The sequence below is a fragment of the Gopherus evgoodei genome, chromosome 5 (assembly GCF_007399415.2).
Source record: "Gopherus evgoodei ecotype Sinaloan lineage chromosome 5, rGopEvg1_v1.p, whole genome shotgun sequence".
Classification (NCBI taxonomy): domain Eukaryota; kingdom Metazoa; phylum Chordata; order Testudines; family Testudinidae; genus Gopherus; species Gopherus evgoodei.
The window spans coordinates 114,021,349-114,049,283 of NC_044326.1; the positions used below are offsets into that span (position 1 = coordinate 114,021,349).

The 27,935-nt window shown below is 40.5% G+C and overlaps 1 protein-coding gene across 1 annotated transcript in view; it reads right to left on the reverse strand.

Annotated features, from left to right (window-relative positions):
- The window catches only part of COL25A1 (collagen type XXV alpha 1 chain), a 431,307-nt gene that overhangs the window by 94,248 nt on the left and 309,124 nt on the right, over window positions 1-27,935 (reverse strand). Inside the window, exons 9-12 of the mRNA XM_030564569.1 lie at window positions 27,268-27,375; window positions 23,378-23,413; window positions 16,149-16,175; window positions 13,223-13,267 (exon numbers count right to left, since the gene is read on the reverse strand). Of these exons, the coding sequence (XP_030420429.1) occupies window positions 13,223-13,267; window positions 16,149-16,175; window positions 23,378-23,413; window positions 27,268-27,375 (216 nt within the window). The remainder of the gene's footprint in view (window positions 1-13,222; window positions 13,268-16,148; window positions 16,176-23,377; window positions 23,414-27,267; window positions 27,376-27,935) is intronic.

The following is a 27,935-nucleotide window of genomic DNA, read 5'->3' on the forward strand; positions in this document are numbered from 1 at the left end:
TCCTCGCTGGTGGGGGGTCCTTCCGCTCCGGGGAGGAAGGACCCCCCGCTGGGGAATTACCACCGAAGCGGGACCCGCTGCCGACATGCAGCCCGGTCTTCAGCAGTAATTCGGCGGCGGGGGGCCCTTCCGCTCTGGGACCAGTCGCCGAAGTGCTCCAGAGACCCGCAGCGGGGGCCCTCCACCACAGAATTACCGCTGAAGACCCGGCTGCACTTCGGCAGCTGGTCCCGCTTTGGCGGCAATTTGGCGGTGGGGGGGCCCCATGGCGTGTCTCCGGGGCACTTCGGCGGCGGGTCCCGGAGTGGAAGGGCCCCCCGCCGCCGAATTACTGCCAAAGCAGGGGCCCCCTGCCGCCGAAGACCCCAGGCCCCCGGAATCCTCTGGGCTGCCCTGGCGCCCCATTGGCAACCCAGGGAGGCCCCTGGGTCAGCACGCCGCTGCCGGCAGCCGCCAGCCCAGGGGTTCCACTGCGCAGTCCTGCTTGGAGAGGACATGGAGCAGAGGTGAGCTGGGGTGGGGAGGTACCGCAGGGGTCCTCAGGCCAGGGGGTGGGAAGCTGCCACGGGGACGGGCGGCACACTTCAGGGCGGGGGTGGGGCATGGGGAGCTGCTGCAGGGCTGGTGGGGGGCGCAAGGTGGAAGTTTCGCCTAGGGCGCGAAACTTCCTTGCACCGGCCCTGCCTGGAGAGTTCCCGGGGTTTGCAAAAGAAGCAGTGTTGCAGTCTCCTAACTCCCTGTGGATCCAAGGGAATCTCTAGCTCCAGTTCCTCTGCTCTGCTTCTCTGTTCCACACCCAGCTACATGGCTTCTTCAAAACTATGCTCCTACTGGCCACCAACACTATGCCTACCACAGAACCATCCTGTCATATGCAGGAACACTGTTTCTATTAGCATTAATGTGGCTTGGGATATCCCCTGCCTCTTGAAATGGGGTTGCAGCTCTGTGGAGCCCACTTGATACAGTAGTTGGTAGAGAAGCGTCCACAATGTCCAGCAGCAGATGTCATGGTGATGGTAGCTTCTCTGTTGCGCACACCTCCCAGCTGCTGTCAGTTTTGCTTGATCTGGTGTGCTTGCAGAAGCAAAGGGGCAATCAGGTCCACAGAAAACATGTCCCAAGACTGTAAACATACAAATACTCCTTCTAGACCAAAAGTGCAGTTTTAATATCCGTTAACTTTATTTGCTTTACCTACTGTACCACTTTGGAGCCTTTAAGAACACAACATTTACCTCTAAAGAAGGATCATATATTGAAAAAAAAGGTGTGACTGCTGTGACAAAGTTCTTCCTCTGCCTTGGTGGGTCCTGAACTTATTGACGGATTTGCTGGCCTCAGAGATTCATAGCAGCCCTCAGTTTGGCCACTTTTGCTAGTGGCTCAAACCACTCAGCAGTGAAAGAGGAAAGGGGAAAAAGAAAGAGAACAATCTCTGCAGTCTCTGCTGATCCATCTAGTGGGTTGCGGGCAGGCCAGGAACCTTCCCCTCTGGTGGGACCCACAGTCCAGGTCAACTCCTCTTACATCCAATGGGGGGAACCCGGGCCCACCCTCTACTATGGATTCCAGCCCAGGGTCCTGTGGATCACAGCTGTCTACAATGTTTGCTGTAACAGCTGTGTGACAGCTACAACTTCCTGGACTACTTCCCCATGGTCTCTTCACAACATGTTTGTCCTCACCACCGGACCTTCCTCCTGATGCCAGATAGCATTTGTACTTCTCAGTCCTCCAGCAGCACGCCTTCTCACTCTCAGCTCTTTGCATGCCCCTCACTGGCTGAAGTGAGATCTCTTTTAAACTGGGTGCCCTGATTAGCCTGCCTGTCAATTGATTCTAGCAGCTTCTTAATTGGCTCCAGGTGTCCTAATTAGCCTGCCTGCCTTAATTGGTTTCAACAAGTTCCTGCTTGTTCTGGAACTGCCACTGTTACTTTACCCAGGGAAAAGGGACTTGCTTAATCTGGGGCTAATATATCTGCCCTCTAGCACTGTCCTGTAGCCATCTGGCCCGACCCTGCCACACTGCCTTTACAGAAGACAATGAAATATCAGAAAAAGTGCATGGGTTGCAGTTATTGTTTTTCAAAAATTAATATCAATGTGGCCAAAGAGCTATACAACTTGTAACAGTGAGTTACATAATCCATGTTCATAACTCACCTGTAAACTGGTGGCTGAACTGCACAAACACTCTCTAATAAAACAGTGCTAATGTTTTCAAAATGTAAATTAATTAGGGAGCCCAGAGATACTCTTTATGCACCTGTTTAGTTCAGTCCTAAATAGATATTATCTTTACTTTCCAGAGATGTTAAATGTACACATTAGCGTCCTAGGTACAGAGAACAAAGCTCTGCTGCTTCCGTGATGGAAACAAAAAATCAATGCAGGGGACTGCCTGACACCAAGATATCTTGTTAAGCATCACCTTGCAGAAATGCCCATGCTGGAAACGCAAATGATGAAGGGAGCCTCACAGAGGGGGTATAGGAATCTGAACTTTCACTGGAACAAAATAGGCCAAATACTGAAGCATTAAATACTGCAGCCATAAGGATCACCACATGGCAGTCTCACATCAAGTCATTTCAGCTAAACCAGGGCAAAAGGACATGAAGCCTTCGGTAGTCTCTTCCTAACCCAGAGAGAGGTATGCTGTGGCCTAGGCAAAGGTGACTTTGGACCTTGGTGCACATTGGTAGAAGTTTTAAAGCTACCTTGTGAGCAATTTGAATGGGGATTTTTAGTCATATCACATAGCTCGGTATTACTGAAGTTGCAAAAACCAGGCCTCTAAGCATACGTGCAGAATGTGCGGGATGGTAGTGGTGAAAAATGCTACAACCAATAAAGGACTGAGTTCTGATTTAATTTACAGTGGTATTAATCAGGATGAATTCCATCAATGGATTCATATTGGTATAAAAAAGATCAGAATCAGCCACATAATTCTTTGGACTCCTAAAGTGTCTTTAAACCAAGCATCTCAAAGCATTATATAAACATCAATTAAATCACACAAATCCTCTGTAAGGTAGAGAAGCATCATCCTAATTTTACACATGGAGGAAACTGAGACACAAAGAGACAAAGTGACTTGAGTGGAGTTCAGAACTCCATGACAATGTAACATCAGCTCATGAGCTGACCTCAGCTTCCTGCGCTGACCTCTAAATAAATAGTTTATCTGCTGAGCACTGACACAGAAAAATAATACTGCCGACCCAGTAGGATTTTTTGTTGTTTATATAATATAGAGAGATGGTCCTCATTTGTGCAGTAATGATGGTATATTTTCTAACAAACACACAAATAGGCTGAAACATTCAGAGGCTTTAACATATTACAGGAGTCAGCTTCTGGGCATGTAGTTGCCATCAGCACTAACTGGAGTTCTTCACATTAACTCCAAGTGTACTGACAGTGCATTACAGTGCATATTGTCCCATCAGCAGCAATATGCTAACAAGTTAAGCTGTCTTCACTATTGCTATAGAGATCACAGGATTGCCACTGTTAAAGATAGCTGTTGTGTCAATAAGCTGTGATGCAAATGCGTAACACAAAAAAAGATTCTATTACATTATCACTAAGGCTGGGTGAACCATTCCAAATAACACCACCTACCACCCAAAACTTCTGAGAATTTCTAGAACTGTCACTAGTGTGAGGATTTAAACACAAAGAGCCAAGCTTTACGTAGCACCTAAAGAACTCCCTATCCAGAAAGTTCCTACATTCATTAAGCTCCCTGCCGCAACACATCCTGGTCCTCTCTGGTTACTGTGGAAGACCAGGAACTTTATAATCACTTCATATCTCCCTTTCTCCTTCATAAAAATATTACAACTTAAATTATAAACCAATGTACAACAGTTCACAATAAACTTCAATTTCCTTAAAACTATTTACACTACTATGTCCCCTCATCAACTGCATTAAAATAGTCTGGAGTAGTATTCTCAGCCTTTCAGGGACTCTGGTCAGACCATGTTGTCAGTTCTGTTGAGTTTGTGCATGGAGTTTCCTGTTAAGGGGGCTCACTTCCTGACAGAATATCCGTAGGACCCAGATCCTCTCTTTGTTGTGTTGCAAAATACTGAAGATGAACCCGGTTCTTCTAAAGAATCCTTTAGGAGTCTTCACTAGGTGTGATCGGGGAGTTTCTGCCAAATTGGGAACAGCTCCAAGTGTCTGGGAGCTTTTGAGACAAACTTTGTTCCCTGGTCTAAGTTCAGGTAATGCTTTTCTTCTGTGCCATAATGAAGTGTTTTTTTTTGTTGCAGAATTTTTGTTCCAGCATCCTGTTTTCAAAATTCCTTCAGGTCAATCCTTAGTTATCCTGCCATCAGAAGTCCTGCTAGAGATAGTCCAGATACGAGGGGTATTGATTGATATGCCAGGAGAGTTCTGTTATGAATCCACTGCTTTTTGAAGAAGTCTTTTTAAAGTCTACACTGCTTTCTCCTCTTCTCTGTAACTCGGGAATAAAGGGGACTACTAGAATGATGTTCAAAATCAAAATCTTGCGAAAATGGTAGCAGTGTTTCATAGGTAAATTAAAGCCCATTATCAAATATGAAGACTTCAGGAACTACAAGTCTTGCAAATGTCAACTTTCGTTTCAGGATGACCTGTGCTGATGAAGCATGTGTAAGTATGTCCAAGTAAATACATCTGGAGAACTACAATAACATGTTTGTGTCCTTTCCAGAAAACAAATCTGTGGCTACCTGCTGTCAAGGTCTGTCAGTTAACTTTGTAGAAAGTAATGGTTTTAGCAATTTTTTTTAACTTGTTATTTACCTCACAGCCCTCTACTAAGCTCTGAATTTTCCTGCTCAGACAGGGCCACCACATGGACTGTTGTGCTCGTGCCCTGCACTTGTTTATACTTTGGCGTACCTCATGGATTTTGGAGAGCGTCTCTTTGTGACGTGCCATGGGGATCAGAATGAACCGTACTTTCAGAAACATCAGCCATGTGAAGGTAATTTAGATCCTGCCAATATTGTAGTAGGTCTGGTGGAAGTTGGCTCCAGAACTTTGGCAAAGTTAAGTCAGTTTCTGGTAAGTCCTATCCTTTAGTTGTTCATTTCCAATTTGTTAACGTCAGCTGACAGATGCTGGAATTGCTGCCAGAAAAAGGACAGTGTAGACTTTGACATCTTTCTCTAAAGCTTTTTCTTCTGTTTGTGGCTGTGCAACTGGGGATATAGAAAGTGTCTCATGCTAGGAGCGCTTTCCCTGCTATATGTTCAATGTAGAAAGAAAATTGAACCAGCCGTAGTCAAAAATCTTTGAATCCTAGGTGTAAAGTCATCCAGTGGTTTTGAACATCATAATGCCACTAAAGGCTTGTGGTCTGTTTTAATGTTCAAATTCCAGCCGAACAGATATGCACTGAGCTGTTCACAGACAAAAGTCACTGCTAGAGCTTCCCTTTTCCACTTGAGGATACTGCTGCTCACTTTCTGTAAGCCTTCTTGACATGAAAGCAACAGGCTCTGGTCTCCTGGCCGGTTTTGTGTGAGCACTGCTCCTAAATCATATGAAGATTCATCTGCTGCTGGATATTTTACTGGATATTGTGCAAAAACGTGGAGATATCAGTAGTTCTTCCTACAGCAAAAATGTCTTTGGGTTTGGGTATGATGAGTAATACCTTCAGTTTGTCTGAATCCAGCTGCATTCCCTGTTTACTAATTGTGTGTTCTACAAAATTTGTGTGTTCCTTTTTCCAAATGCACATTTCTCATTCAGAAAGAGGACAGCTTGTTGGAACCATCTCAAAACTTCATATAGTCACTTTTCACGTTAATTTTATTTCTGCCATATACCAGCACCTCATCTGCATGGCAAAGCATAGCAGGCAGACTGGACACAACCTGTAAGATTCTCTTTTGGAAATGTTCTGGTGCTGAAGATATGCTTTATGGAAGACAATTAAAACAGGACCTTCCAAACAGCATCATTAATATTGTCATTAATAGTATAGGTTCTTTAGCAAGGAGGATATGCCAGAAGCAAAGTCTATCTTTGAGAAGATTTTGGCTTCTGATAACTAAACTAATGTCTGGACAACTGCGAGAAGCATGTGTCTTTTTCTGCACATGCTTTTATTAGTTGTGTAAGAGTCACACAAATTTAGATTTTGCCCTTGGACTTTGATACCACATACTACTTCCTATAAGCTGTGGGAAAGACATGCGAAGGAACCAAAGGGAGTCGAGAGCATGTTTCACCTTGCAGGTGCTGTGTGCCCTGCAGGACTGGGATCTAAAATAAGGACTGTTCAGCAAGAATTGAGGTGGGTGGCTAACCTAACTTTTGCTGTATGTGTTGAATTTAAAAGAAAAAGGATCAAAAGAGTAAAAAAGCAAGAAAAAAAAGCAGCCTCTTTAATGTCAGCGTACTTCTGGTGTGATGAGTACTTTGTGGTACAGCATCTGGCTGATTTTTCCCTCCCCCTGAGAGGAAAGGTTTGTCAGTGCTGCTATATTTTTCAGTCACTAGAATGTAATTAATTTTAAGGAAGAGGAAATACAAGAGGCCCCCAAAACCTAATCCAGGCTAATTTTACTGTAAAATACATAAACGAGGACAGGGAGGAAAAGTGGTTTCTCAGACATGTTACTGTGATTTTCATTTCAAGCAAGGGTTGAATTACCTCCTTTCAACTTGCTTTTCGTCCCCCCTCAAAAGGAACTTAAAATTGTTTGTTTAAGGACTGGAAATCTCTCCTGGCCCACTCACCAGGTGAAATTAAGTGAAAAGACTCTTCAACAAGGCTCAGCTGGCCCACAAACTCGTCTGAGAATTTGTGAATTATACTCAATGATGTTTCCTTTCCTTGTATTTCTTCTTTTATAAACTGCACTTCATACAACATGATTTTTATACCTGCAAAAAATATTTTAAAGAAAATCTTTAAAAATATGTATTCTGTGTAATAAATAGTACTAGAGGAGAAATGTATATGCACAAGAGCAATAATAAATAAGCAATCAAAAGGGTGATTATAAATATGCACACTTTCAAGTTTCTAAATCTACTAGCACATTTAAAACAAGGACATTTTTCTCCAGGTTTACCAAACTGCTATCTGATAACTTGGTCAAACTACTGAAGCAATTTAAAGTGGAATGAACGACACTGACCACACATTTAGCTTTCAATACATCCTTTAAAAAAAGAAGTCCCAAGTAATGTATAAATAAAAATAGGGGTCTAACATATGTAGGCGGTGAAGAGGAGAGGATTTATGTACTGTAAGAAAGTCCCATTTAAAGCTAATGAGAATTACATAGCTCAAGTAAATCTCCCATCCATTCATGGGAAAGTGGATTCCTTCAGGCCAAATATACTGCAGTCTTTACTGAGACAAAACTCCCATTGGCTTCTGACTTGGAGACAACAGGAGTTCTGCCTGAATAAGGTTCACATAAGGAATAACTGATTAGGGTCATATCCTTGTAGTATCTGAACTTTTCAAGACTCCTTTTGTAGCCAGTTTAATATTAGTGATACAGGGATACACTGTGTAAGTGCAAGAACTCTTCTACTTCCCCTTGGGTCCCCACGTAGGCCAGGCACAATCCTGCACTTTGTGTTCCCAGTCACATCAATGGGGCAGGTGTGTGCCACTGTCAGCGCTTGACTCTGCAAAGAGGGTGGAGAGGAGTGGGTTTAGGCCCCGCTATCTCTCTGGACTAGCCGAGAGAGCACCACTGGCACAGAGACAAGTGCCCACTGTGTTTTGTAAAAAGGAAGAGAAGGCCCTGCTCAGAGCTACTTCCTCTCACTGCTCCAAGAGCTATTGTGCCTGTCTGCATTGCTATGTAGCCCATGCCAGACCTATTGGCTATAAGCATTAACTGTTTCCCATATTCCACTATTCCAATTAAAGTATGGATGAAGAAAAAAAGGAAGAATATGGAAAAACCTTCTATGACTGAGATTGTTTTGCTCAGTGGTTCTCAAACTTTTGTACTGGTGACCCCTTTCACATAGCAAGCCTCTGAGTGCAACCCCCAACCCCTTATACATTAAAAACACTTTTTAATATATTTAACATCATTATAAATGCAGGAGGCAAAGTAGGGTTTGAGGTGGAGGTTGACAGCTCGTGACCCCCCCATGTAACAACGTCATGACCCCCTGAGGGGTCCTAACCCCCTGTTTGAGAACCCCTGGCTTAGCTGTACATTACACTGCTTGCATTAAAAGAAAACATAACTTCATTGCGGACTTTCAGCTGCTGGGTGTGTTGCTATGGGTAAAGGCAATCTTAAAAAATTTTCTCAAGGTGAGTGATTATTTCTGAAGGGAGAGTAAAACCGAGGAAAGCAGTTGAGCACATGCTTAACTTTAAGTCAGTGGGCCTTAAGTGCGTGCTTAAAGTTAAGTACATGCTTAAGTGCTTTCCTGAATAGAGATACTTTCCTGAATTGGATCCTCAGAAAGAAAATATTAACCCTGTTAATGCCTCTTGGATTCTAGTCCAATACATCATTAGATGGAGGGAGTTCACTCATTAAAAGGCTATCATGGCTCTAAGGTTTTTCTAAACTTTTACCCATATGCCTTCAAGGGAGATGATTTGCATCACATATTTGAGGCTGGTTCAATATTCTGCAAATCACAGGAAATCCATAAGAACACTGCCAGAATCACCAGACAGCAGCCCACAACAAACTCTAACTTTAATTCATGAAGACTAGCTTCTTGAGCATAAACATTCATTTCTCAAAGGAGTCTATCTCTAGTTTGAGACTACAGAGGAAGAGAAGCCTACAATGGACAATGGAAAAATTAAGCTAGACACTAAAGTTATTATCCCAGTCTTTTTCATCAGTGTCTTCTGCATAAAATGGAACTATGGCTTTGCATGTTATCTGAAAGATTTAACCTTTTGGCACCAACATATGAGCACAGGGATCCACTTACACAGTTCACTGGCAGGAACAGGCCTTATACTGCATAGTGTATAGTACAGTATATTATATGTCTCTTTACATATTATACAATATTATTTTAGTTTAGCTTTTCAATATTCTTTTTTCATTTATTCACAAACAAATGGAATTTACTGGTCATTTACTGAAAGGAATTGCAACATGCCAGCTTTGTCACATTTGTGCTACATTAAAGTAATTCATTTTCTTTCACAATAAAATATTACATGTAGTCAAGGACCGTGAAAAACCATTGTGGTATAATGAAAAGAATTTTGACTATATTTTTATTTTAGATCTTTATAGCTCTGCTCTAGGATATAGTTTCTTAATTTAGTAATGTGCACATTCTTTCTTCCAGGACAAAAGGAAAGTGCTCAACCTGAATGAAAATGTGCTGACACCTTTACAGGAAATGTATAACCATTTAAGAATGTCTTCAAGTTATACAAAGGAAAACATTTGAAAATGTCACAACTACTGCAGGAAATCAGAACATAAAACGATAAATAGAAAATGTCAGGATCTATCTTTGAAGCACAATTTAAATTTGATGAGTGGCATGTAAGGATCTGTAACTTTTTTCCTTTATTTCCTATGGAAACTGCATATTTATTTTTTCCTTTGTAAAGTATGAATACCACACTGTACAAGTAACTTTCAGAAGGTAGATTTACAAATTATGAGATCATAGAATCATTTCTTTGTACCTGCAATGAAAGTACATACTGGTCTCTCCAAATTATCTTGAAAAAAATATTGGCCACAATCCGGCAAATCCTCACTCATATGAGTAGTCCAATATGAGTGTCTACTCATATGAGTAAGAACTATTTGCTTGAGTATATTTGTGTCCTCAAACCCCTAGACATATTTTTTTTTATAGGAAGTGAATCATCAATCAAACATAGTTCAATTTGCCTGGAATTAATCGTGTTCTTCCTTTACAACTGTAGTACAAATTTTCAAAGATGATGTTACTAATTTTGCAGCCACACTTTGGTGGAAACACTTGATAACATTTAGGAGGCAGACTACATGGTCACAAACCCCATTTGAACATACAAATAACGTACTGGTAATTAGCATCTACACTTTACTGTTTGTGCCCATAAGTGATTGTGCCTGCAAAATCGTTCTCTCAACTGAGCACAGTTGCAACAATGCAGATGCTAAATCTGAGACCCCATGAAAAAGCTGGTTGACGATGTTTTAACATTTCTTAGATCTCACATATGCTGATTCCAAAATATTTTCTCCTTTGTTGTCTTACAACAGACAACACTATTATTTTTTGGGGGTCTTCCTTGGATATTATGGCAAAATTAGGTTCATATTGTACTAGCAATTAAATGAAATTACTATTAAATGTTAACTATTATCATCAAATTATATAGATCCAGAACTGAAAATTATAATGTTAAAATGCTGTACTTTTGTTGTTAAGAAAAACTCAATTAAAAATAAATTATTAAAAACTTCGGAGTAATGCTTTAGGGCTTTTTTGTATGCATAATACCATCTTTATAGGCAATGGTTTGTCATCCGAACACAGTGAATCAATTATATTTTTTCCGTTTGGTATTCCCTGCAAGTGTTTTTGAAGTTTGGTAGGAAAGTAAGTGTTCATGAGAAAAACAGATGCATAGTACTGTCTAGAGCCAGGCCAGGCATATTATGTAAACTTCCCTACCCAGCACAGCCAACAGCTCTTAGTGCTGATGTGAAACACCCCTGCTGTTTTAGTTAGAGGCCTCTCTTGTAAGCAGAGACCATCAGTCACGCTGAATTGTGAGTCAGTTTGGTGATGGAACTAAAAGATTAGGACTACCAAATTGATTTCACTAGCGACCAAAGATAAATCCCTCCTCCCTCCCAACTGAATAATTGTTTGGGGGATTATTTCCCCCCCAGATGGATTAGTTTGCATTTTTCCACAGTGAATCTAAGTTTATGTTACTCTACATTTCTAATCTATTTTATTATTCATTATTTATTGCTAGTAGCACAACAGTGAGCTAGGCACTGTAAAAACAGCAGAGAAGACGTGTTTCAGAGTAGCAGCCATGTTAGTCTGTATTTGCAAAAAGAACAGGAGTACTTGTGGCACCTTAGAGATTAAAATTTATTTGAGCATAAGCTTTCGTGGGCTACAGCCCACTTCATCGGATGCATAGACTGGAACATACAGCAAGAAGATATTTATACATACAGAGCACATGAAAAGGTGGAAGTAGCCATGCCAACTGTAGGAGGCCAATCAACTGAGATGAGCTATCAGCAGCAGGAGAAAAAAAACTTTTGAAGTGATAATCGAGATGACCCATAGAAGGTGTGAGGATACTTAACATGGGGAAATAGATTCAATTAGTGTAATGGCCCAACCATTTCCAGTCTCTGTTCAAACCTAAGTTAATTGTATCTAATTTGCATATTAATTCAAGTTCAGCGTCTCTCTTTGGAGTCTGTTTTTGAAGTTTTTTTGTTGTAAAATTGCCACCTTCAAGTCTGTCACTGCGTGCTTAGAGAGGCTGAAGTGTTCTCCCACTGGTTTTTGAATGTTATGATTCCTGATGTCAGATTTGTGTCCATTTATTCTTTTGCATAGAGACTGTCTGGTTTGGCCAATGTATATGGCAGAGACGCATTGCTGGCACATGATGGCATGTATCACGTTGGTAGATGTGCAGGTGAATGAGAAGACAAGGTCCTTTATTGCAAGATATTAAGCCATGAGAAAGAAAAAAGAAATTGCAAAAAATCTTTTGTGTTTTTCTTTTGTCGATACATTGGGTAAAGTTACACACTTCCATCTGACAAACTTCCATTTATCTCCCTCTGAACCTAGCAGCAAAGCTTGGCATGATCTATAGAAACAGCCAAATACAGCTGCGTCTTGTGTATCCGCAAAAGAAGAAGTTTTTTTCTAGATTCGGATTTCATAGGTGTCTCGCAGGTAGAGGACCTACCTCACTGAGGGTGTGACCCTCAAAAAACTGAAGCATGAGTCATTTTACTCACATGAGTAGTCCCATTACCTTGAATGGAAGTATTCATGGGGGTAAAATTGCTCTCTGCAGGACTGGGCCCAAAAACAAGCTATAAGGTTGTCTTTTTTTTCTGGGTACGTAGTAATTTAAGGCTATTTGTTGTCTTAATTTAATTGTAAGACATGTATTAAAACTACATGTTCTCGTGATACCAACAGGACTGTATTCGTTTCAGCTTAAAAGCTTTATCTCGTCATTTCCATTTAAGGGCCAGATCCCACAATCTTTATTTACTATTTATTCAAGTAAAACTCCCACATACTTCAATGGGAATTTTTTCTGAATAACATATGACTGGGGACTGCAGTATATGTCTATATATAACACACAAACCCAAAATAAACCCTGCAACACAAACTTCAATTTAAAACTAACAATAACATTGTACATATTTACCTCAGCATCTATTTTTGCAACAATAGTGTTATCATTTTGAACAGAATCTTTGTCTAGCTATCTTTGCTTACTTGATTTATGTGTATTTTTATAGCTAATCATTGATTCTGTTATATTTCACAACTCTCCCTGGAAGTTCAGAAAACTAAAGTATCAGAGGGTAGCCGTGTTAGTCTGGATCTGTAAAAGCAGCAAAGAATCCTGTGGCACCTTATAGACTAACAGACGTTTTGGAGCATGAGCTTTCGTGGGTGAATACCCACTCAACATGCATCTGAGGAAGTGGGTATTCACCCACGAAAGCTCATGCTCCAAAACGTCTGTTAGTCTATAAGGTGCCACAGGATTCTTTGCTGCTTTTACAGAAAACTAAAGTTTCATTGTATGAATTGAGAAATCAAAAATTATTCCGAATGAGACATAGTGACTGAGTATTTGTCTACATGAGGCATTTCCATTTAAGTTATACTGGTGTTTTTTTCAAACTGATTTAGTTAAAGTGAAACAAACTCCTGTGTGAACACTCTTAGTCCAGTTTCACAGTGGCTTGTTTCAGTTTCACTTAAACGTCAGTTTCACTTCACCTGTCTCCAGCTGCCTTAAGCTAAACCAGAAAAAGTCCCTCAAACAAAAATAAGAGTGTCCATAGAGTCTTTGGCATCAAGTTAACAAAAATCCATTAAAAATCACATCTTTGGTTATATCATTGCAATTCTTTCACGTAGAAAAACTCTGACTGGCTTTAGAAACACAAGTAAATAGCATTTTCAGCACTGAAAAAGAAGGCTAAAAAGTTTCACATTGAACTCACCATATGTCCATCTATTCCTGGAACACCAGGCACTCCAACAGAACCCTGGTGGGAACCATAGACTTGAGTTTAGCAAGTTTAACAGACAAACAAATCATAAACCATGTCAGCTCTAAACCCAATACTTTAAAGAATTATGTTGAATACATGCTTGCCATAAGTGCAAAATGTTTTTTAAAATAATCATTGTTTGTTGACGGTAAGGGCTCTTCTCACTTGACCTTCTGCACTAATCAGAAGTGTCCTAGTGTTATAATAATAGAGCTACTTGATGTCCTACTACATTAATCAAGATCAAATGGCTGATTATATTGTGATGTTCTGAAACTTTCAGTACAAATTAAGGAATTATAATTCAATTCCACTGACCACTGCATGAATTTGGAAGACTGAGTGCCCTACATTTAGTATTTGGACCTCTGCGATCAAAAATATTCATATTGGGAACTATGCTCCAAAGCTACTAACTGGTAGCACTGATCTATCTTTGGTACTTTTAAGGGATAAGATGGAATTCTGTCTGGCACTGCAAGCGATAGCCACTCTTTTAAACTGCTTAGTTTTACTTACTACAATCAAAACTTTAAAAACCACTATAGATCAAACAAGAAGCAGACGTGAAGAAGGAATTAAAAAGAAATCGGCACTGAAATGTAACACTGGAGGGATCTTTTTTATAAAGCCTTAGCACAAATTCAAACTTCTTTATGATGCACTGTCTTCTTGTACTAACTTATACAACTGTCATTATGAATTTTCAGTGACAATTCAGAAGGTGAGGAAAGCAATAGTACAGTATGTGCTGACATAGCAGGGTTTTTTTAAAACAGTAAGTTTCAGTGAAAAAGTAAATTGAAACTATCCATTTATAAACACATCCTCAGCTTAAATCACAAATATCTGAGCCTCTTTAAAAAGGCTAGTTTGTTCGAAAGGGAAGGGAATTGCCAATGGTGGGGTGTACTGTTTCCTAGGACTCTTTCAAACAAATCTAGAGCCACCTGCAAAGCCACCCATTTGGGTCCACTTTCTGCAAGACCAAAGAATCAGTGGGGGACCCTCTCCCCTCCACCCAGCTATGCACACCAGTTAGAAGGTTCAGGCCACTGGGAGAAGTCGGGGACACAGAAGTCATTAGGGAATGTGTCCAATACTGATGCCTGCATTTGTGGATGGATTGGGTTAGGAGAATAATGGATGGAAAATTCCTGCTAAATAGGAAAAGGAGGAAGTGTGTCATGTGTCCCAGAATGGGCCACAATAAAGGGAGACATCCTGAACTCTCAGAAGGCTCCATAGAGCTGTGAGTCAGTCAGAAATTGTTTGTATTCCATACAACATGGCACTGTAACCTTAGCAAGAGATATCAAATTAGCATTTCACCCTTTCCCTGCTGGAGAGGCCTTCAGGACCTGGAGGCCCCCTAAGGATACAGACTTAGTAGCATTGTCTGTGCCAGCCCTGTTGTTGCTTGATGCAAGCAGACCATGAATGCTAACCAGGAATAGGGGGCATTAGTGAACACTTCACATATTCTTGCTGTTCCTCCCAAAAGACAGAGGGCAGCGCACAGACTCAGAAGGGAGATAAGCCATCAGGCTCTTGACAAACTGTTGTTTTTAGTATGGACTGTTCCCTTATTGATATCTGCTGATTTTTCTTATATTATAAGATGCTAACATGCATAAATAAAACAGGTTTAAAATTAGCATATGCTTAATCACGCAAAGGGATCTCAGATTTTCTAAAATTCCTTCCCCCTCCCCCCCACCAAAAAAAAGGTTTTGCTGATATTAAACAGGCTATTAAAGTACCTTCCAAGTTTGAAGGAGTAGTTTTAAAATGGCAACATGGGAAGTAGGGCAGCTTTACAATTTCACACACTGTCTATCAGAGGGTATATTGCTAAGCATACAATGTTCCTCTCCTTGATCCTAGGGCCTAATCTTGCTCCTATTCATGTCAGTGGGAAAACTTCCATTGACTTGAATGATGCTGGATCAAGCCATTACATCTTCATAGCTTTTACCTTCTTTTTCTTTTAAAAGTTTTGTTTTAACTGATGCCAAACAACCCACATTTCAAAGAATGCTGTGCCTGTGACAGTCTCAGAGACAGAAAAACAGAGGATAATATCATTCCCACCTGTGAAGCATAACTATTCTTTTAGGTTTTGTCTAGATGATTTTAAATCATTAAATGATTTTTATTAAACATATTCGACAATATTGTTTATCTTCTGCAATCACTTTTCAAACAATTTGGCCTTCGTGATAATTGGGTCACACACTGGCCAAGTGCCATCTACTAGTTTTTATTACTGATATATTTAGTATTGTTCTAATGATTCAATCCCATAAATCCTTGGTTCATTCCATCAAACTGTAGCAGTCAGTCCTGGTGAGTTTAAATACTGAAAGCACTCACAGGAAGTCAGTTGTCAGGTTACCATAGAAATAGGAAGACACCAGCAGGCCACCTGAATACAGCCAACCAAACACAATTTATCAGCAACACCTACATCCTTTATTTCTTCTGGTCATTTTTTTGGTCATATGGCACTGATCTACTTGAGTAAAGACATGCATTCAATTTGAAACTTGATCTCCCACCTTTCACAGTGTTTTAAGTTTGGTTTCATAATTATACAGTACTTGAATAAAGAAAATTATAGTGACCTTTTAACCTGCAAGTTCAGCAGACAGATTGAAAACAGTCTGCTCTGCATTGCTTGAATTTACTATATGGGTGAAATTAGAAATCTTATGTCTCACATTATGTAGTTGTATTTTCAGAAAACAAAATTCACAGACTAAACTAACTACTTCAATGTGGTGTACAGTAGCTAATTACATTCCCCTCTCCTGCTTGCAGTTTGGCACTAGGAAGTATAATCACTTTCACAGTATTGTTATTTATACTATACCTTTTGTCCTGGAGGTCCCTGAGGCCCCTGAAAAGGGAAAATAATTTAATTAGCATAATAATGTAGCCAATTTAAGCTTAAATGACCGATTAAAATGCCTTATTGTGCAAGCACTCTTATGTCGGACTGAGACCAGCTGATGTTTTGGATATCAAGAAAAAGTAAAACTTTCTGCTGGAAATGTACAATGGATCTTTTCTCCTCTCTTTTGGAATAGCATTAACTACACACTGAAAAATTCAGATTTTCCCCCTTTTTCAGTCTTTTATATTCCATTCTGTCTGTTTCTTCTTATAGTTGCAAATGTGTCAGCATTTAGAAACTAAGGGTATGGCTACACTTGAAACTTCAAAGCGCTTAAATGTGAGTGTGGTTGCAGCGCCAGCACTGGGAGAGAGCTCTCCCAGTGCTGCAAGTATTCCACCTCCTCATTGGGATTAGCTTGCAGCGCTGCGGCACTGTTTACACTGGCGCTTTACAGCGCTGTATCTTGCAGTGCTCAGGGGGGTGTTTTTTCACACCTCTGAGCGAGAAAGTTGCAGCACTGTAAAGCGCCAGTGTAGCCAAGGCCTAAGGCTTTTCTGCTACTGATACCAGCTAAGAAACAGGTGAGCTTCTGCAATTAAATACCTACATCACATATTTGCTTGCCAATGTAAGGGAAAGTTTTAAGCAATGAACACTTTTTGGGAAAAAAGGTACATAAACTCCCCCTCCCGCCAACACACACCTCTCTTAGTCTAGGACCAGTAGCTCAGCAAATCGGCATAGTATTTGTGGGACTTTTACAGTGCTTTTACTCTTCAACACAATTTAAAAACATTAACCAATTATTCTTAAGCATCACCCTTGAGAAGTAGGAAAGCATTATTATCCCTATTTTACAGATGATCAGAGAGGTTAATGGGCTATTGTCTTAAAAAAGCACTTAAAAATCTGCTTAACATTAAACATGTGCTCAAGTCCCGTTGATTTCAATGGGACTTCAATGGCCTGGATTCTCCACTGCACCCAAATGGAGCTTGGCTGCAGAGAAGAGGCAGCAGGGAAATCGTGGAGCTCCTAGATCCATGTCAGTTGGTCCTGGAGGAAGTTAGACCAGCTCCAACACAACTCTTTCCTGTATCCCTCTTCCTAGGCAAAGACTGAGGGAAGGTGGGGACAGCTGTTGCAGAAGCTGGTTCTGCCACCTCATCCAGCCTTATACCCCTGGAGAGATTCAAATGCAGGGGAAATTCTTCACTAGTCAGGTATGTCCATTGTCTCTGTGCTGCCTGAGTGACATAAATCAAACAGAGGAGAACACAGAATCCAGCCCTTTGTGACTTGCCCCAAGTCGAAGAGGGGAGCAGTACCAGAACTGGAGTTGTTTAGCTTGCACAATGAAAATACTGCTCTGAAATATAGGGATGGATTTTGTTTTATAGGCATATGCTGTGAAGGAAGGGCAGAGGTTGCCAAGGGAAACAATGCCTCCTGGAGTTTCCTGGCACACAGTGGAAGAACAGCCATTACAACATTCCTCAAGAGAGTGAAGTGTGATCTTCACTCCATCAGTGGCTAGTAGAGATAGAGGTCATGGGAATGTCCATGGTGCAGAATGTGCTTTGCTCAACACACTCTCCCTGCCACGATAACCTTCTGTACTTTTCAACTGTTCATCCACACAGATGTTGGATGACACACCACAGCCACCACCATTTCTAGCATGGATGAGCTCCAACAGTGGTGAATTATGGGTCCTAACATTGGCAGTAGGGATGGAGTTATGTAGGTTTTACATGTGGACTTATGTGACTAACTTTGGGCATCCAAGTTTGAAAAATTTAGGTTAGTGCCTTTGGCTGAAGCTTTTGCTTAAAGGCCTCATACAGAAATAGAATGTTCTCCTGTTTCACGATCAGAAACCCTATCACTTTCAGGCACTAATTCCCTGAATTAATTCATTGCTGGGAATGAGGGTAGCTCATTATTTAGGTTCCAGTCCTGCCCCACTGAAGACTATGTGGGTTTTGCCATTGGCATCAATGAGAGCAGGATTAGGGCCTGATTGTGCAATATTCTGAGCATCCTCCTTTCTGTTGACTTCAGTGCCTGATCTTGTGAGATGCGGAAAGCCACTTGTGAGGTGCTGAGTGCTTTCAGCTTCCAACCTTCGGTGGGAATTGAGTGTGCTCAGCAATGGGGAGGATCAGGATAGTGGCCAGAACAGATGTCTGGTGTACTAGGCTGGAGGAGAAGTCCTTCCAGGCCACAGATTTCAAGAAACTTATAGAGTAAGTCAGCTCTTATTTCCATTAAGTGATTGGTGCTTGGTTATAAGGTCTGTTGGTGGCTGAGGGGGGCAGGAAATGCTGGATATGTGAATGAAGGAAAGCATGTTTCTTGATTGTTAATCATGGGTGGCACTAAAATGCAATACATTTCAAAGTGAAGTTGAAAAAATACCAGGATGTTGATTGTGTGTCCAGATGAGTGCAGTACATTGTGTAAGTGGTCAGGGATATAAAAACATATAGTGATAATTTATAAGGTGTATTTTCTCTCTCTCTCTCTCTCTGTCTCTCTCTCTCTCCCAGATTGAAAAAGGAGAGACAACTTCTTTCAGAGCCAGTCACCATGATGCCTATTAATTTAGAAACTCTCAGCCGAATCCCCCACCTTTATCAGATTCCCCTTGTGCTACCTGCAGCAATGCTACAGCTTTCCATGTAGCTGTGCTAGTGGGCAAAAGGGCTCCTTGCAGTTCTCCTGTATCAAGCATACTTGATAACTGTTAGCATCCTCTAATAACCGGGATCAAGTAACTCAAACAGAGAGGTGTACTGTGGGTGGTTACATCATCCCATTACTCCTAATAGCTGATAAAAAAGGATAAACTGTGGAATGGTGGGAACACACCATATTTTTTCCAGTTTGAGCATTATTATTATTATTTATATAATGACTGGGATGTGTGAGGCACTTTATATACAAAGTAAAAGTCCTGGCCCCTGCCCTGAAGAAATACAGTTACAATGTAGGGCTCTCAACCATTCTATTGAGGCCAGTGGTAGTTTTGTACTGACTCCAGTGCATTGGAGACATGGTGCTACCCCCTCTGTACTGTACTGGCCAGCAGAGCTGACTGACCACAGAAAAGAGCACACATTGTAGTGCACCCCGTTAGGGGCACAGCAATTGCCACACCAAGCATACTGGAGCTCCCACTCAGACAGTACAGCTGTAATGTAGGAGAGTGGCGTGAAGGTCTGATAGAGCCCTAAATGCTTAAGCATCAGTACAGCAGAAGGTAGCATCAGAGCAGGCATTAGCTAGACAGAAGACTTGAATTTTGATTAGGGGTCTGAAAAGGGATAGTAAGGTCACTTGGCGCACAAGACGAGGGAGACTGATCCACGTATGTGGGGTGAAGTGGAATAAGGCCATCAAAAACACTGTTACATTGACCTTGCTATCAAAAATAGCACCCCCTATAAACCTTGAGACATGCAGTAGAGTGCCTCATACACCTCCAAAATGAAAACAATAGCATCATAACAATGAGTTCTTTAAAGGAAGCCTGTACCAAGATCCCTTAGTCCAGACTGTAAGGGTGAAAAACAATTTTGGATGATAGCTTAAAAAACCCAAGGTACTAAATTAAAGTCGCCTGATTCTGAGCTCCCTGAAATCCCACTAAGTCAATGGGAGCTGCAGGTGCTCAGCACATTTGATGAGTACACCACTTTTATTTAAATTCTAATGTGGACTCGGAAGGCTAACCTGAAGCAGTCAGGTTTCAATACCTTTGTTGTAATGCCTGCACAAAACAGGGAGCTGAAAAATGCTAAAATACAATAAAAATAGAAGTGCAGCTTCTGCTAATCGGAGGCCATCAAAATCTCTGTGAAGCTTCTGCTTTAAACAGTATAATATCTTAAAATACCCAGTGAGTAAATTACCTACCTAATATCTCAGAAGGTAATACAGAGCATTGCCGGAGATGGAAGACAGGTTTGGGAATGTCTTCTGGAGTCTAACCACTGGCACATATGTTCTGAATGAGAGACTGGAGGGAGGCTGTAGTTCACAAGAATCTCATATTGCTAATTGTGTATAATTGCAGCAGGGAAGCTAATTGATTGCTCCAGCTGATTGTAAGTGTGTGTACTACATATTGCACATGCATCCATCTGATGCCAGTGGAAAATGGGATATCCTGGGGTAAGGTGACCCAACAGGTTTGTGTGCGTGTGTACGTAAAAGCCAGAAGACTTCCAGATTGGCTTTAATCACTACTTTGTGAATTTAATTGGTCTCTGGAGTTCTGTCTCCTTAGGGTTGAGAACAGCAAAGATGAACAAATGGAGGTGTGTCAGATGATTTGACTTGGGTGTTCCCTGGTTAGTAAACACCTGGAGTAACATCCTGGTGCTACTGAAGTCAATGGCAAAACTATAGACTTCAGTGGGACCAGGATTTTCTTCTGAACTGCCTTACACAGCCAACTCTCCTATTAAAATGAAAAAGTGGGGGTAAGAACAGAATAATCATTATATTGTCCTAATATTTTTAAGCACAGACTGTTAACTATGTGTGTTTTAGCAAGTTACAGAACAGGAAAAAGTGTTATAGTGAGGAGGAAATATATAAATCTGTTCTGTAAATATTACAATGTAGTTCAAAAGTAAAGTAATTTCAGATTGTAATATTTTAGGAAGAATCACTCAAGGTGTTTTTGTATCCAATTTCAAATTACCTAGATGTTTAACGTTCAAGGAAATGTAAGAAATATGAACTCTGACCATTTTTATTTGTATGTCTGGTATAGCATAGATGATTTGTTTTACAAGATATCAGATTTCATGGATAGCGAATGTAAATGCCAAATGAGAAAACGTAATGAAAAAATAAAGGATACGTGAGTGCTTTTGCTTATTGAGGCATATTTATATTAGATGCTTTTAAAACTTAATGAAATAAAACACTTTTCAATGGCAATAAATAATTGTATCAAAGTGTGATACTGTGACTTTAAAAAACTCCTCCATTACCTACTTGCATGTTGGTGTGATGCTCGAGTAAGTGACTGTGTCACCATCTGCCCTGTAACCCTTGGTGACTCTATGCTGTGCAGCTTTGGCTCAGAGCCCTGACACCAGCAGCAGCTGGCTCATAGCACAGTGGCCTTCCAATAGCCTAGTTATTACTTGCAAGGTGACACCAAGACCCCTTTCAGCCCCAAGTTTCCCCAAACTGTCTCCCCTGCAGCGTCCAGTCCCCCTCACTGGAACACTTGCAAAACCTCACAAATTCGCTGCTCCTTTAAAGAGACAGTACACATTTTGTTGCTCCCTGTATGCTGGCCCTACAAAACTTCCAGTCCCTGCCAGCCTGAGGGCAGAAAAATGGAAACAGAAATCTGAACCAGGGGACAGTGTAAAGCTCTAACCTTATATAAGGGGTGAAATCCAGGCTGCATAGTCAATGAAGGTTTTGTCGTTAACTTCACTGGAACCAGGATTTCACTGATCCTGTTTTGTATGTACAGTGAGCACATGGAGAAGTTTTGAAAATATGGTCCTGTATGGCTCCAAAAGGAGACTTGCCCATGCAGTGGTAATTCATTCTTATAGTAGGTATTTACGTTTAACTGAATTTCTCTTTAGCACTGGTGAAGTCAACTGGATAAAACAATAGCTAAGTAAGAAGCAAGCTAATTATCAAATAGGAAACTTCACATAAATTCTGATTAAGTAATGGCTTCAATGCTATATGTATTCACTGATGGAAAAAACAACAGCAACAATTAATTAGTTTTCATATAGCACTTTTCTTCAGCAGATCTCTGTTGCTATGGCATCCCAGAAAATATAAGTGTCATTCTATTTGAGAACACAAGTACAGAAGAAATCATTAAAAATTGAGCAATATACTCTTGGAACTAAACGATGGGTCACCTCCTGAGCTGAGGTAAAGTGGTATAGCTTCAAGTAAGTCAGTGGAGAAATGCTAGTTCATACCCGCCAAGGATCTGGCTCAGTGATGATAACATTTTACCATTTAATTTGGTTTGCATTATGACTTCAACATTTCAACTTTGGTTCCTTTTTGGGGTCAGTTTAGGTTCCCCGATGTTTGCAAAACTTCCCTTTGAACAAAGCGTTGACGTTTATGTGTGTAGATTTGCATCTATTCATGCCACACAATTTGTGAATTAAAGTAAGACTCAAAATTTCTAGAACAAGAGAGTAATTTACGAATGTAAAGGGTCATGTGCCAAAACTGTTCTGCTAAAACTTTTTTTTAAAAAAATAGTAATTTAAAAAATACAAACAAAAATTCTCCACTGTCCCTCTGTGATTTCATGCATATGGCTCAAAATTTCGGTTTGGCAAAGAAAGATATTGTTAACTCATTCTCGGGGTCCCAAGTGGATAAAGAAAGTAAAAATATCCATTGTATTTTAAAAGATGCTTTCAGAATCAGTTACATGTTAACATACATCATACTGAGTTAACTGCCTCCCACTGGATTTGCTGGTCCATGAAGAAAACAGAATGAGTGAGTTACCGGCAGATCACATAGGGAAGAAGTGGGGTGAATTCAATCCTTCATTGACTGAAGGAAGGGCAAAAGCAGGGACAGTGATGCCTCCAGTAATGCCACTTCAGGATAGTAAAACTTACAGATAAAGTCCGGTACTGAAGAAAGCAGATCTGATAATTCAGTAGTGACATTTATCCTCTGAGTAAATACAGAGCAAATACTCCATGCTACACATGCTATTCCATATGAGATGCTATTTTGGGGATGAGATTAGCACCAAGAACTGATCATCTGTGATCATTAAAGCTATGATGACATTTTTCACAAGAACAGGGAATTTGTCTGCCTGAACAAATTGCAATTAAGGCAAGTATATTTTGCCTGTTACATGCCTCTTTTGCAACATGTTGTCACCCAGGTTTGGGCTTTTTTTTTTTTTTTGGTGAGAGAGAAAGGATTTTTGCAGTAGAGAGAGACCACCTGACTTAAGTTGACCAGCTGGGCATTCAGCTGCTCTCATTACAGAGGAGCTCTCAATGCTCTCATTACAGAGGAGGATCTATACATTTTTGTAACAAAAAAAGGTTAAGTAGAACAAAATTATAAGACTCTTTGGAGTTATTAATTATGAGGAGAACATAAAGGTACTTTTTATAACTGTTTAGTGAACTGCAAACAGAAGAACTAAAGGTACTTACCATCCACCCTTGTTCACCTGGTTTTCCTGGCTCTCCCTTAAAAACAAATTGGATTTATATCAATGTTATTTACATTCACTCTAGGGTGAAAAGATGTTCTGTTTTTATAGGGACAGTCCCATTTTTTGGGACTTTTTCTTATATAGGCACCTATTACTCCTCACTCCCTGTCCCTTTTTTTCACAATTGCTATCTGGTCACCCTAATTCACTCCCTACTTAGTAATATTAAAATGTCTATTAACTACATTACACCAAAATACCTACTGAAGCACGTGACAGCTGCATGGATATATATATTATTATGATCACTGGTTACTAAAATGGCAGGTAAAAATCCTTCCTGGTAACATGATGGGCTTCAAAGAGTTGCTAGTTGTTTTTCAATCTTTTAATAGGATAATTTTCTTAATTCAAGAGCTCTTAAGTACCAAATATCCTGTCTTGCAGTCCCCTGTTCTAATGAACAGACAATGTTCCTTCCCAGCAAACTGCAATTTTACAGGAAAATGAAGTAATGTTGTTTTGCATATGCATCCCAAGACCTCCTTTTTGTGCATTTCAAAGTCATTTACAGCTACATATTACATTCTCTGTGAGGAGGCTTATAAGTGACTTTGCAAAGTAAGTGTTGTTGTGACCATGTCGGTTGCAGGATATTAGAGAGAGAAGGTGGGTGCAGGAATATCTTTTATTGGACCAGCTTCTGTTGGTGAGAGAGACAAGCTTTCAAGCTTACACGGAGCTAAGATCAAAAGCTTGTGTCTCTCACCAACAGAAGTTGGTCCAATAAAAGAGATTCCCTCACACACCTTGCCTCTTTGCAAATTAATGCTTTGGTACATTACATAAACTGCTAAAAACCTAGGCTTGATATTTTCAAAGTCACATCACTCCTATTAATGTCTATGAGAGTTGTGTGGATAAATCCCACAACTGGCTTTGAAAGTCTCAACCTAGAATTTTTCCAAACTCTGTCTCACACTGAGTAGGTCAGAAGAGGAATTACTGTTCAGCTGACTGATAGAAACCTTTCCATTTTCTCTGCAGTGGTAAAGAAGACTGTGGGTATCACAAAACTGATGGGTTTTATCTAATCTTATTAGATATAAAGGAGGCAAAGTAAAACCAGAGTTGCTTGAAACTTTCTCAGAGCATGCTAGAGGCACCTAATTTAAATGATGCTAGAGTTTCAGAAGCATATTGTTGTATTCTGGGACATAAGCACTGAGAAATCCCCAGAATAGCTGCAGTGAGACCTGATTTCTCACTCCATTCCCTTCTGAGGAGGCATGCGGTACTGAAACTTAGGTGTTGGTGCAACTGTCCAATATGGCCACTTCTCCTAGGAAGATAAGATAAGGCAGGTCCACCATTTGGCCAGTTTTCCTTTAAATACACATAGTTGCAGAGGAGGGCACATTGCAGATCTCATTAACAGCTGCTCTAGTATGGAGTTTGCTGATGGTGGAGGGGTCTGTGTCCTCTAGCTGTGGAATTCTTCAGTGTCTCTTTTCTTACACTCTCTAATCACTGCTTTGTTGGATGTGTGAGACAAGGGAGATGAATCTTCAGCTAAAACATCAATTTGTGTTTAAATATCAGAAAAAACGGTGTCAGTCAGGAAGATGCCATGTAGCCCCTTAACAACTCTTTCCTGTCTGACTAAATATAAATCAGTCAGCCACAGAAGAAAAGCCCTGGTGTCAGGATGCCAGGGGATTCATTGAGCAGAAATCAGGAAATGTCATTCCCATGAGCCTGAGGGCTGAGTTTGTGTCCGCTCAGGGAAGAGGGAAGCCTCAGCCAAATACATACAGCAGTAACTAGTGAGGGAGTGCTTATCTCTGAATGGTGGCAACCTCTGCTGCTGCATAACTTGGGAGAGCCACAGAATTTAACTAGGTCATCATCTGATGATGCCAGTCCAGTCCTGCAAGTCCCACTGACTTCACTGGGAAACCCACTTAAGCTTTTGAAAAATCCCACTAGGTGTCTATCTGCATCTTTTTAGGCACCTGAATACATTTGAAAATCTGGCCCTCAGGACCTTAAATAAAATATAAAAAAACACTGATGTTACATACACGTCAACTATATCTAAATGGTTTATTTACACAGAGTGCTAGAAAAGGAAATGGAATAGTTCTCAGACATCCTAGCTTTCTCTGACATTGATACATTGTCGCTAAATTGTTCCATCTTTGATGAATGCTTTGTCACTGACTAGGAAGCAATTTGTGCCTATGGTAAGTGGCTGCTGCAGGTAACTATTCTTAAGTGTTATTTTTTGTGCGCTTCAACTTGCGTTTGTTAAAAATGCCGTATTGACTACCCTGGGAATTGAAGGCCTTTATCCACAGGTATAGAGGAGTATAAATGTAAGGTTTCACAGACTGTCCCATTAAAGTGCCTTCACTATGGCTTGGAAGGACTGTAGAAATAAAAGCGTAAATCAGTCCCTGTGCCTACTTATTCTCATTCTGCTTCCTCTGCTTGAGAAGCAAAAATCAAGTCGCATTATAATCAGTCTTGCTCTCTATCATTCTTGACCTTCCCCAGCCTCTTATGCATTATCCAGAGAAAATTACAGTATTGGAGTCAGACAGCTGATTCTGATCTCACTTAAGCAACAGTAACGCAGGAGTAACTCCATTATGTGAGTGGAGTTGTACCAGGGTAAGGGATATCAAAATGAAGCCCAAAGTTTCTTTTTGACAATCCAGGGATGGTGCATCACTGGCAGAAGTGAGTGGGTGGCTGAGACGAACCTTAAAGAATGGTGTATACAACTTTTCACCGTGTTCTTCTAACCAAAGGTTTTTCAAGGCAACTCTTGCAAGGTTTTTTGGACTCAGATTTCTAAATGCCAGGTTTTGTTGGGTTTTCCAAAGTTATTTTAATAGAGCTGATCTATTATTGTTATGTTCCATACTTTTATACAGTTAATATAATGTAGGGATGAGGCACTCAGAATGAGATCAGAACATGAGCTTGGATGTATTTTCCTTTTGGAAAAAATGGACTCTTTAGGAAAGGTTTATGTCTTTCTGCCCTGGCCTCACATGTGGAACCATGAATTTTCCTTCACAATGTTGATTTTATGTCCCATAGGACTATGAAAATGGAATCGGGGTGGGCGATCTCCTTAACATAAACCTAAAGAGTTTAGTACACCACTAAAGTGTAAAGTGATGAGCATTTCCAAGACTTGTTAAAAATAGGGCCAAGTAACTTTTGTATCTATGTTTTAATTTTAAAAAGTTTTGTCAGACCTCCAACAACAAAGTGCCAAAAAGCTAAAGGCCTGATTCTTCTTCCCAAACAAATGATGACTGTGAGTAGTGCCATTGAAATGTATGGACTTTCTGAGGAGCAGTATACTGCTCAACTTGAGTATGAATGGCAGAATCAGGCTCTGAGAATAGTGTATAGAGTTTAACAATCTATTTCCTCTAATTTCATTTTTTAAAAATATCAATCATCATTAGGGAACCAAAAGTCAAATCAAACACACAATAACTAGGTTCCAGTTTAGCTTTAAACAGTGAGGGGCTCTGTGGAAACATTCTCTTCTTATTTGCAAAGAGGCTGCCCAGCACTGCAATAATTAGAATATCAGGGAAAAATTCAGAAAGGTCAGGAACCAGGGGAAACAATTTTCACAACTGGGAGTCATGATATCTGGGTGCTGTTCCTAACCAGGCTACTTACTGACTGTGTTGCCATAAGCATGTCATATAACCTGCCTGTGGCTCAGCTTTCCCATTGATAAAATGTGAATAATACTATTTCCCATCCCACAGGAGTGTTTCTGAGTTTAAATTTATTCATGCTTGTAAAGCACTCATATACCACAGTGATGCCACTACATCCTCTAGGCTAACTCACCGGTACTCCAGGCATCCCTCGGGGGCCATCTTTGCCAGTGTCTCCTGGAGGACCTCTGGGTCCTGGTGGCCCCGGAGGACCAGGGGGTCCAGCTTGTCCTTGATCACCCTGAACAGGAGTCAACAAAATCATCATCAGAAGTTTGTCTTCAGATGTACAAAGCCCCACAAAAAGGCACCGATTTACCTATAATGAGTTCCTGATGGGCTGAAATTGCTGCTATGTGCAGGAAGCTTACTTTGATCAAGGATGGAGATGGTCTTTAAACAGCTTCTTCATTTCTTATGGCAGAAATTGCACTTGCCTCGGAAGACTAGTGTGCTGCACCTGTACAGTGCAACCAGCCAATACAGTCACAAAGAGTGAGGCTCAAGTTCCCAAACTGCGTGTCCAATAGCAGGATTTACACTGATGTTTAGTATTGCCCTGCAAAACTCTACTCATCCAGTTTCCCAAAGCAAGTAATTGATTTGGAAGAGCAGGTATAATTTTCACTTTGTGATCATCATGATCATAGATTCATAGCAAAGACTCAGTGAGTAGGTTTGCTCAGAGTTGTTATATTTTCAAAATAATTTTGCAAAGCTCAACAATCGAGCACTGATGGAGTTCTAAAATGATGGTGAAATATAATTGCCTTGCTGAAAAGTTCCATATTATATTTTATC